Here is a 12,704-nt window from a genome sequence, read left to right as displayed (position 1 = left end):
TCCGAGCAAGCAAGGTTTTTTTCAAATTTAGTGTTGTGTCTTCTGTAGCAGTTATATTTGTGTGGTTTTCTCTCCCATGTGGTTCCCTGACTTTGTGGATCGGTCGCTAGTGAATGTCTGCCCAACTGGATGCAACAATTAGCCGTCCTGTGACACGAACATTAAAAAAAAAACTTAATGTTGTATTATTTTAGTTTAATTAATAACATTACGTCATTATTTAGTTATTATTTATTTATTCTTTTACATTTCAATTTTTTGGTTGGGAAGGCCACGGGTGTCGTAATTGTGTCTACTACCACATAATAGCATTTCTCACAAAGTATGTTACTCCAATGAGACAATCTCACAATCATATGAGTAATATCCATATATTACCTTAACCATTTGAGATGGTGTGATATGTATATTCCAAGAGTCTTGTTAACAATATATGTTGTTGTTGACATGTATAAAAGATATTGAAAAAACAAGCTTTTGGTATCATAAAAAGGAAATGATTAATCCTTTTAATTCATTAGCCTAAAAATCTACTTAATTTATTGAATGGTGACATGATGTGAAAATTCAAGGGGAATTAAGAGAAAGATTAAGTGGAATACACTTGTCACGTTTATAAAGGTTTGAAAAATCTTTAAGTTAAAAATTTAGAAAGATCAATCATTTTCCTTATAAAAATTAAAATTTTGTATGCAACGAAAACTTCCATAGCCTATAGCTATCATTCTCCAATATTTTAAATACAAGGAGTATATATATATGGTTACTTTTTAATTGTTTGAATTTAATTAGTTAACTTTTGGGAAAATACATGTATATAGTCAACCAAATATCTTATACAGTAGTATCCTACTTAAAACTATAATTACAAAATCAAATCAATATTAAACAAATAATTAGATGATATAGAATAATTACACTTTTATCAAATATGTACCCGATTGACGAACTATATGTATATATATAGTAACAAAGAACATGCGTGGTTCATATATCATATATACATTACAAGTTTAGAGAAAGAAAGTAATGGCAATGGATAACCGTCGTCGCTCTTCTTTCTCAAGCTTCAAATCATACATCAATGCGCTCCGCACTACACCAAGCCGGCTCGCCCGTCGAGCCGGCTCGGTGTTCACCACCTTTGAAGAAACAAGCCATGTAGTAGTGCAGGGTGGTGGTAACATGAGAAAAACTCTCCGATGGTATGATCTAATCTGCTTTGGCGTCGGAGGAATGGTCGGGGCCGGCGTATTTGTCACCACTGGCACCGCTAGTCATGAAAAAGCTGGCCCTTCCGTCATTCTTTCTTACGCCATTGCCGGATTTTGCGCCTTGCTTTCTGCTTTCTGTTATACCGAGTTTGCTGTTCACATGCCTGTTGCTGGCGGTGCCTTTAGTTATATCCGCGTTACTTTCGGTTCGTTTTTATTTCTTCATTCATTATACATATATCTCATCTCTCGCTACTTTATTTTATTTTGATATAACGGAAGTAAGTATCGTTTTTTTACTTTTCAAAATAGTTTATTTTATTTTTATTATTTTGTCGATACGACACAACTGAGTATCATTTGGTTTATTTTATATCTATATATAATATACTGTATAATAACTTTATCGATTAATATACTAACGTGTCCGTCTGATAGTTTTAATATTTTTTTTTTATCGATCGATCTGCAGGGGAGTTTATGGCATTTTTAACCGGAGCGAATTTAATCATGGATTATGTATTTTCAAATGCGGCCGTGGCAAGAAGCTTGACTATTTATCTAAAAACAGCCATTGGTATTTCTGCGGAAACCAAATGGAGAATAACGATATCCTCATTGCCTAAAGGATTCAATCAAATCGATTTCATTGCGGTTTTCGTGATAATAATCCTAACCATCATCATATGTTACAGGTTTTAATTTGTTTATAACAATATATATATTAATTAATTCGTTATATGTAATTTAATAAAATATTTTTAATTGTTGCAGCACGCGAGAAAGCTCGGTAGTGAATATGGTATTAACAACACTTCACATTCTATTCATATTGTTTGTGGTCATAATGGGATTTTGGAAAGGTGATGTGAAGAATTTTCATGAACCATCTGACCCGAATCGGGCGGGCGGGTTCTTTCCATTTGGTGCACCGGGGGTGTTTAATGGTGCTACATTGGTTTATTTAAGTTACATTGGATATGACGCCGTTTCGACTTTGGCTGAAGAGGTTAAAAACCCGGTTAAGGATATCCCTGTTGGAGTTACCGGATCGGTTTTATTGGTTACTATTCTTTACTGTTTGATGGCTACTTCAATGTCCATGCTACTTCCTTATGATCTGGTATGTATTTAATTTTTACGAGTTATTTGCAATAAATAGTAATTAAGTTACATATCTTTATCTAATAAGGTAAATAAATATAAAACAACTAGCTAAGTATTTCTCACCATTTCCAAATTCATTTAATTAACTTCGTTTTAAAAGAATGGAAATAAAAAAAATTATTATAATTACATGTAGCATAAAATAACAATATTGATTATTGATACTGAGAACATAAAAGTTGGTGACTGACAAATACAATATGATGTCATTACATTACACGGCTACATACTAGTATATATAATTGAAATTATATTTTTATAAATTCCATTGAACATGTGTGTTTGCTTGTGGGTGATGATATATATATATATATATATATATATATATATATATATATATATATATATATATATGAGAATCAAATAAGAACACTTTTAAAATAAGAACGGTTAAACATCATTTTGATGCATTAAAAGTCTATAAAACTAACATAGTGCTTAACTAATTATCATTATTTAAGTGTTTAACAACACATTGATCCGTCAAAATCGAAAAAATCACGTTTTTTGGTGAATGCATTATTTTGAAGAATATGCATCCAAGATGGATGCACAAAACAAAAAACATGATTTTTTTTATTTTGACAAACCAATGTGTTGTTATACACTTAAATAATGATAATTAGTTAAGCACTATGTTAGTTTTATGAACTTTTAATGCATCAAAATGATGTTTTTTTAAGTGTTTTCACCGTTCTTATTTTAAGGCTGTTCTCACTGGAGTGTTACCCTATATATATATATATATATATATATATATATATATATATATATATATTATATATATATATATCTTCACCACCGCTTGATTTGCATGCCACACGTATATAAAGCATCTTATTACAAAAAGAGTAAAATTGTTAGGTTGTCATTTAGTGATTACATATAGCTGCATGACAAAATGACAAGTAAGCTTTTATGTTTTTATAAGTTTAAAATGTTAATGGTAAGTTGGTAACAAATGTGTCTTTTTATAACTTTATTTGCCTACTTTTGGTTAAGTTTTTTTTTTTAATAAAGTAAAGTCTTGCTGTTTGATTGTATTACGTTTTGCTTTTGATGGGTGTTTTGTTATTAAAAGATATTTTGACGTATAAAAGAAGGTTGCCTAAATATTACTCGCATTATTACTATTACGAAGATTGTATATACACTCTTATTATGCAAATTGAATGGTGTCATTTATTGAGAAATGAATGAGCGTAGTAAATATCGATTTAAAGTATAGATAACTATAGTCATTGAATATACTAGACAAAAACCAAAAGATGTAACGGCTTTAAAGAATCGTTATGTTTGAGATGAATTGAAGATTTTATACGCTAGAATAAAAATATAGTATTATCTGAGTGCATCGATCTATGTAATATAGTAAGAAAGTGCGTTGTATTTTATTTAAACTATCACGATACTCGCGCAATGCGGCGGTAGTTGTGGCGGCAATGGTGTGCAGGGGGGACTGTCAGTAGTGGAGGCGGTGTCGAGTGGTAGTGTAAATAATTGATATAAAAGTAATTGATATAAAAGATTAATGAAGATATTTTGGATAAATGACTAATATTTTAATTTAATAATTAATGATATCTTAGATAAATTCCCCATAACTTTTAGATAAAGGTTGTTTTATTTATTAAATAATATAAAAATATAGATTAGGTGTATAGGTGAATTAGATTACGACATAAGGGTATTTTGGGTATAAAAAAGTGTCGATTTTTCTAAAATAAGATAGGTCAATATGCTTTATAAGGGGTTATAGACTAGATTGGTGTCCGCGCAATGCAGTGACGGTTAGGGCGGCGGTGGTGGTGTGGTTATTAACGTACGAAAAAGTAATTTCATTGCGGCCGAAGATCTAATGAATTTTTTCGGTGGAATGTGAAAGGGGGGAGGGAAGGGGACGATTTGTGAGTTAGAGTTTTCGCTATGTGTATATCAAGTTTTTTAATTTGAGGGAGTGAGGTTTAGTTTTTTTTTATAAGAGAGTATAGATAGAAAATATGTTTTTATATATTTATAACAATTAGTAAAATATTGATATAATTGTGACAAGTTGGCAAATTGTAACAAACTTCTATTTCCAATGAAAAGTTTGACATAGCAAATTGTATTTTGCAAAAACGAAAAAGTGTAAGTTTTTCGAACGGTTTCAATCTGTTTCATCACTTTGTCATCTTTCTAATTACTTCACTATATATTTCGATTAGTGACAGAAGTTGAATACCTACTATAAGGGAAAAGTACTTAATGAAATATAAAGTCTAACTTTCTTAGAGACTAATATGTAATAAGAATATGATTTTTAAAGGTTTACTAAAAAATTAATATTAAAATATAAATATTTTTTGTAGGGGCTATTGCCCCTTAGAAATTTCATCTTAACTACGATTAAAGTAAATTATTATATATTGGACAAAACTATGTTGTTATAGAACTAATTAATTTGTCTCTACATATACCAAATTACAAAGCATTTGGCTTATTATTGATTATAGTAGAATTTTAATTTCAACAATATGTGGATTTTATTTATCTCTCTATATATACTAATAACGGCCACAACACGAACCATCGGAATTTTGTTTCACACTTTCACTTTGATTTATTTTAGTTGTAATATTTAAAGATAGATAAATTATTTTTTATAGAAATTGATTTAAAGATTTTATTGATTATACTAACATTTAAGTACGGTCATTAATCTACATAAAAAAGTTTTGTATTCTTTATATCAAAAGTTCATCTTTGATTTTTATGATAAAAGTATAGCTGATTTTACCTTTTTTTTTTTGAGAAAATCTCATATATCCCCTTAATAACTTTTAAAATAACATATATACCCAACTAAATGATATAATATCAAATAAAACCAATGTAAGTACTAAATTTCACATATATATCCATTTCATTAAAAGATCTAATAAATATAATTTCGCATAATGAAATTCCCGTCATACCCTTAATAAATCCATGAAAACATCTTACAAACCGAAATCTCAATCTCCCTCTGTAATTGGGTATACATTAGCACATTTCTCTTCTCATATGCACACACAACTTAACATTGTGGTAACATTTTATAGACCTACAACTATAAAAATACTAAAGTATATACACACTTATGTTGCTAAAGAACCTGATACGGTACACACACAATGACACAAAAATAAACACTTATCAGGCTATTTTTATCAAACATAAATTAGACAATAATATAACTCTAACAGTGTCTCTAAAGCTAATTGTTTCACCAAAATTCAAATCTGCATCTTTTAAGACCACAAAAAAAGAATAAACTTAGACAAAAATGTTATAAAGATCTAATCTTTCTCAAAAATGCAAAATGGGTCTACAATAAACGGATTACATATATAAAAGCCAAATATAATCACCTACTAATATATATTGATCGTACTCAGAAATTAGGTAAACATGCATACAATGATATAAATATGCAGCACTCTAAGATAAATCAACAAAACATAAACAGGTTTCATAAAAACAAAAAGAAGAAGATATTCACTCATTGAAATGCCTTTTATATATGTTGGTATAAGAAATCAGATTGATAGCATTCATCTTGGAAGTTATCATCACTATGCACTACAGTGAGAAATAAAATGGAGGGGATTGGGGATAATCTTCCGCTGTTAAAGAGGGCATAATGGTCAAGTAGATTTTAATTTATAAATATTAAGGTTTTTGAGATTTACTTAATATTAGAATTAATAAAATGGATATATATGATGAATTTAAGTGTTTAAAATGGGTATGTGTGATATTATCCTACTCAAGTGGGTAAATCTGTGATTTAAGAGATTAAGAAGGACATATATGATAAAATCCCTTTTTTCTTTCACTCAACTCAATTTATTGAATTTGATTCACGTACACAATCGATCAATAAGATATTGGTGATCTAAACTCTTTGTTTACACTTTACTATAAGCATAACAAATTGTTCGAGCTAATTAAACCCATGCAAAGTACGTACGTGTTATTTGGACAAAGGAATTATTTTTTTCAATCCAAAATTGTAAAAATTAAAAAGCTTGCTAGCTAGTTGCTAATTACACAGTTAATGACTGCCAGAAGAAGATACAACATGTGACTTTGTCATCGTGCTTTGAGATTTTACGTTGTAGAACAACGACGGTATCATTGATCAGAGATGTTTTTTTTGTAGATAAACCCGGAAGCCCCATTTTCAGGGGCGTTTACAAATAATGGATCATGGAATTGGGTGTCTAATGTGATAGGTGTTGGGGCCAGTTTCGGGATCCTAACATCGTTATTAGTAGCAATGTTGGGACAGGCCCGTTACCTATGTGTCATTGGGCGGTCCAGTATCGTCCCTCTCTGGTTTGCCAAGGTCCATCCAAAAACATCAACCCCTGTCAATGCTTCTGTTTTTCTTGGTAAGTTAATTTTGGAAAAGAAAAATGTCTTCTTATTTTTATTTTCGGATGATCTCGAAATCTGCGTTAATTAAATTCATGTTACTTTATTTAGTAATGCTAAAGTTGTGGATAAACATGTGAAAGTCCTTGAATAGGAAAAGTAGATCCCCATTGAGGACATTTCTTGGGTGCAAAAAATATTATCTTTATTCTTGTATTGGAAGACCAATCTGCAGCATGATGTGGGTCTTGTGTATTTTTTTTTTTTTAAATCAATATAATGGGATTAAATGATTAAATAGTACAGTGTCTAAAGTGGTATGACAATATTCACATTGAATTTGACTTTGACCTTCCAGGTTGGTTTTTTAAAGATGTATTGCTGATATGCTGGGAAAGGGTCCATTACAACTTACAAAAACATATGATGTGATGTTTAAAACAATCAATAATCTCTCTATGATGTACGCTGTATAACTTTTCGTCAATTTTTTTTTTTTTTTTTTTAGGGATTTTTACAGCAACGATTGCCCTTTTCATCGAGCTAGATGTGCTTCTCAACCTTGTCTCCATTGGCACACTATTCGTCTTCTATATGGTTGCGAATGCGGTCATCTACAGGCGTTACGTCTCAGTAGAGACCAAGAGCCCATGGCCCACATTATCCTTCCTGTTGTCGTTTTCGTGCACTTGTGTCATTTTCACCTTACTATGGTGGTTGGTGCCATCTGGCAAGCCTAAGGCCTATGCGCTTGGTGCTTGCTCCATGGTCGCCATTGGATTAGCGACTTTGTTTAATTATGTGGTTCCTCAAGGAAGAAAACCCGACCTTTGGGGGGTCCCATTGATGCCATGGATACCATGTGTCTCAATCTTCTTGAATATATTCTTGTTAGGTAATCTTGATGGACCTTCTTATGCACGGTTTGGCTTCTTTTCGGCTCTTGCAATTCTTGTATATGTTGTTTATAGTGTTCATGCTAGCTTTGATGCCGAGGAAGAAGGGCTTCTAAGCCAAAAGAACGATGAAAACATGGTCGAATATGTTGATCTTGAAGGCCGCACCCCCAAGTAGCAAAAAATTAACCAATGTTTTGCCAGTATTTTAGTTCCATTTTAGTTAGTAAAATATTCTGCCTATAGAAATTAATGAGAAGGGGGCGAATGATACCATAAAATATATATCATCTAATGTCGTACACACAATTATATGGGGTATATGCTATCACTATGTTATTGTCATGTCACATAATCCGATGTTATATTCTTTTTATATCAGTTGATATGATACATTTTGAAGGAGATATATTAGAACGTTTCTCTATCTTTATTCGTATTTTTGTGTTTTATTTGAACAGGGATACATAGATAGAGCTTATATGGTAGATTTTGGCAAGTTGAGTTAGTATATATGTCTGTTTATCTAATTAACTTTTGGTAACTTGACAAAAAGCGAATGAAAGGAAAAGAATGTAGGTATTGGGCGTTTCAGATGATGACAAAAAAGATCATTGCCTTGTTATTTGTTTGGCCAAAAGTTGGTCATGGTGATAAAACGTGGCCATTTAGCTACAAATGTTCGAGAAGTGGAAGAGGGACTATTTCGATCAATGTTTAAGTGAATGATTTATAAGTAGCTGCAAAAAATGAAACAAGACTTCACATGTGTTGCTCTTGCTATCTCGAAAATGATTTTTTTAGATGCTTTGGTAGCTTTTGGTCCTATCTTTTAGAGGTTGGGTTTTAAAACCTTTTTAATAACTACTTTTTAATATAAATGCTGATGGTTTAGAAATTATTTTGCAGCTGCTATAAATAAGGATTTATATATGATTAGTTATCATAATTCGTTAGTGCTTAGTTATGTCACCGCTTGTAATGCTTCGGTTGAGTCCACTTTCATTAAGCCCACTAATTATCAGTCCAAATTAGTGGTATACCGGTGTTCTCAGGAAAGTGCATACATTCTAGCTAATTATTCCACAATTTTAGTATTCATATCCAAATCGACCATTGACAGTGAATTGTTAGAATCTATTACTTCTGTATAAATTAGTGAAAGAGTTATAGAAATGAAGGCATACATTTTTATATTGTCCAATACAATGAAGATAAATAACTATTATGGCGTGTTTGGTTCGCGGAATGTTTTTGGAAGGAATGAAATCTTTCAAAGGAATTGGAATCTAAAGGAATAGAATTTGACAGAATGTTTTTGATTTTTTGAAGATTCAAGTGAGGGACGGAATGAGATTCCTTCCCCCATCCCCAAGCAATGGAGATTCCATCAAATGAGGGAATGTTAACATTCCAACGGAATGTGATTCTTCCATCTTTAACCAACCAAACACACTAAGGAATGGAATTCAATTCCAATTCCATCAGATTTCATCAAATTCTGTGAACCAAACGCGACCTTAGTTACAAAGAAAAAATTAGAAAGTATCCACAAATCATTAAACTTGGGGTATCTATCCTAATATTTTATGTCATATTGCGAGCAGTTTTCAAAAAATAGGTTTTATTAATCTATGCCACTTAAAAAGAGGTTAAAATATTAACCACTAAGCCAATTTGAAAGTGGTTTATCAACATCACTCTATAGTAATCTATACAAGGTGTAAATTGCCAGAGACACTTCTAATTTTGATTGTATTTTTGACATCATCCATTGTTCACTCACAAAAAATAGTGCCAGATAACTTTTCAAGCACGGTAGGAAATATTGATAGTATGACTTGAACCCATGACATTCTTAAAAGATTCTCTGGTGAACCAATGTGTTTTATAGTATTTGTACCATATATAAAAATCTTAATTTCCACTATTAAATGAAATGCGAAAATGTTTATTACAAATCGTCACACACTCACACATTACCAACAAAATATTTTAAACCTACTATACTGTATGAACTTTGTACATTTATACTTGAAAGAATAAAATTACACTTGTTAAATTAAATTTTCATACAAGAAAGTACAAATCTTTTCAATACTAAATGGTCTACTTTTTTATTTTTATTTTTATAATAGCTAAGCTTTTCTAGCTCGGTGAAACATGAATCGCGGGTTTCTTTCATTAAGTTTTAATGTTGGCTTGAATTGATATCGGGGCCTATTAAATTAAATTTTATGCTATTTACTATCTCTAAAATGATAGATTACAAGAGATTCACTTTTGTAGTTTTGTACTTGTGTTATATTTTGGGACCCTTGTTTCTTTTATGAAATGCAACAAGATTTTTGGAATTGCAATTTTTTTTAATGGCATTTTGGGGCCCTTTGACCTTTGTTAATGGATATCCAGATATCTTAGTTTGGACTTAAACGTGAGGGGTCCTCACTTAGTCACTTATACTGGCCCATATGAATAAAGTTTTGATATTTGAAAGTTCACATTACTGGGCTACTTTTCAATTGTCATTGGGGCCTCAACCCACGTCTTAAAGACGTGATTTGCCGAGTCATTTGACTTGTCGTATGCCCAAATTTTCCTTTTTTAGTGTCAGTAACAAATTTGCTTAAAGAAGGCATAATTTATCGGTAGATACTAGACGGATGGTCGCACGATACGGCGGTGATAGTAGTAGCCACGAAGGTGTGGTGATTACAGCAGTGGTGGCAGCGATGTGCAGTGATGATGGTAGTGGTGGCGTGGTGCTGAATTGATGTAGATTATTTGATTTAAGAGGGGTTAATATAGTTCTTTAAGGGTTGGAGGATATATGTTGTAATTTATTTCATTAAAGGTATTATAGGTAAATAAGTGAAGATATTTAAATTAATGAATAACGAAGAGGGGTAATATGGTTATTTTAAAATCTTAATTAGTTAAGAGGGTGGAGTAATTTGTTTTATATAGTAATACAAATAACTATTAACACAATCAGAATAAATTTTCTTGTAGGTTCCATGTCATATATAAAAAATGTCCTATCACACACATTGAACGCAAAGTTTATGAAATACCATATTATTATTTTTTTGTTTTAATTTTAAAATAAGTGATAATGTGACTAATAATTTTACAAATATCAGATGGTAAATCTTCTTATATCTATCGATCTAGTGTACATATGGAGGTCACAGTGAATCGTAGGCCTATTTTTTACATTTTATTGGAGGCACAATCATTTATATAGTAACTAGTGCTTAGACCCCGTGCGATGCATGGACAACCCTAAATAATTTTTCTTAAACTTTATTTTAAGATTGTATCAATGAATAAATATAACTGAGTTGGACATAATAAAAATATTCTTATGAGTTGATTAATTTAAAGAAGAAAAATGCTAGATATACCTTGGGATTTATTAATGATACACGATGGCTTAAAACGTGTACATTGCACGCCAGAGAGAAATTATAAAATTGATTTCCCATAGTAGGCGCATATAAGAAGGATTATGTTGATTACCTGGATGTGATAGGTATTATGAATTTTCCCCCACTTTGATATATAGACCCACGTAGATGCGCTATAACCTTAAATAATTTATTTAACACCAGTTCAAGCATGCATGTAACGAAGTAAATGTACTCCTATTACAACTAATGACCATTTTAAAAAAAATAATGACTTAAAATGCATAGGAAAGTCTTATTTAGCACTAAAATAAACCAAATATACCTCATAATTTTCATCACAAATTTGATAGGCTGTTCTTTATATAAGATTTGAAATTTGTTGATCATTCATTTTAACTCCAATAGCACTAGTGGCATCGGCAATCCTAACTTGCACATTAAACCTACAAAAAAAAAAAAGAAAAACAGAGATACAATTTACCACACAACTTAATGATTATAGACTTTTAATATGAAATATAAATATATACCCATGATTGATGAGAACTCCTTCCTTGTTACATGAACAACAAATCCACATTTTGTTGTCCCTTAAAGCATCAATAATGTCGACTGCATCCATGTAGAGATCGGTCAACTTAACTTCTTGAGAACAGTTCACACATTCCATTAAATACCATAACTGGTCGGTTGGAATAAAACCGATTGTTGCAACAACAACCACTTTATCAAACTGTCAAAATGAAAATGTTTATACATTAGAATGTTAAAAAGCTAGTTATAAATTCGAAAAAAAGTTATGTTAAAAAGTAATCTAATAAAAAAAGAAAAATTCACAAATAATGAATACTTACATGTTCATCCATCAGGATCATCTCAATACTACCTATGTTATTAACATCTCCATATAGAGGTTGCTTCCATACCCGCAAATTCTAACCGTTATTGTACATGGCTTATTATTTGGACGCAAATTTTTAATTGAAACATGTTTTAGTGAAGCCATGCTAAAATTGATCTGTTATGTGTTTACATTTTGAATGCCTTAAAACTGAATGGAAGTGGCCTTATATAGACATAGACATGCAAGGAAGTAATCGCCACAAGCAATACACGAACGGTTACATATTCAAATTTTCAAAAATTTGAACTTCTTATAAAAGTAACTAATCCGTAGACCTTCCAAGGAGCAATATTGTAATGATTTTTGGGCTTTCTTTTATTTTTAAGCATGCCACATAGGCAATAACTAATAAATTTTATATAATGTAGGGATTTGAGAACAAAACTTAGTAATCTTTCTCACTTTGTGTGACCATATTTCTCACACATTCTCATCAATGGGTCTGTAAAGAACTTTGATGTTTATAAGTATTCTAGATTTTAGTTTTGTGATATAGAATTTGTGTAAACTAGTAACAAAACCTGTCGCTCACTTTTAGAATAAATCTTCCGTAAAATGAAATAGTTTATACAAAAATAATCGAATACTAAAAGGTAAAAATAACAAGAATAGATAGCAAAGGGGTTAAAACATGAACTATGTAAAATGTAGGAAAAGACAAGTTTGCCCCCTAGTGACAAGTATATGAAAATAAGGGTTTCATTTTGCA

General features: G+C 31.0%; 1 protein-coding gene across 1 annotated transcript; it reads left to right on the top strand.

Annotated features, from left to right (window-relative positions):
* The first annotated feature begins 1,029 nt into the window (after positions 1 to 1,029).
* On the top strand, positions 1,030 to 7,856 carry LOC122604838 (cationic amino acid transporter 6, chloroplastic-like). Its single transcript, XM_043777701.1, has 5 exons — positions 1,030 to 1,420; positions 1,687 to 1,909; positions 1,989 to 2,337; positions 6,568 to 6,799; positions 7,291 to 7,856. Exons 1-5 carry the CDS (start codon positions 1,030 to 1,032, stop codon positions 7,854 to 7,856), a joined length of 1,761 nt encoding a protein of 586 aa, XP_043633636.1.
* The last annotated feature ends 4,848 nt before the right edge of the window (positions 7,857 to 12,704 follow it).

The sequence above is a fragment of the Erigeron canadensis genome, chromosome 6 (genome assembly GCF_010389155.1).
Source record: "Erigeron canadensis isolate Cc75 chromosome 6, C_canadensis_v1, whole genome shotgun sequence".
NCBI classification, from domain to species: domain Eukaryota; kingdom Viridiplantae; phylum Streptophyta; class Magnoliopsida; order Asterales; family Asteraceae; genus Erigeron; species Erigeron canadensis.
This window is presented reverse-complemented; position numbering and strand designations above follow the sequence as displayed.

Excerpts from the sequence above, each read along its gene's own strand:
- LOC122604838 (XM_043777701.1), top strand. The coding sequence starts at position 1,030 with ATGGCAATGGATAACCGTCGTCGCTCTTCTTTCTCAAGCTTCAAATCA. Across the intron at positions 1,421-1,686 it reads TTATATCCGCGTTACTTTCG|GGGAGTTTATGGCATTTTTA; the intron begins GTTCGTTTTTAT and ends ATCGATCTGCAG. Across the intron at positions 1,910-1,988 it reads ACCATCATCATATGTTACAG|CACGCGAGAAAGCTCGGTAG; the intron begins GTTTTAATTTGT and ends TAATTGTTGCAG.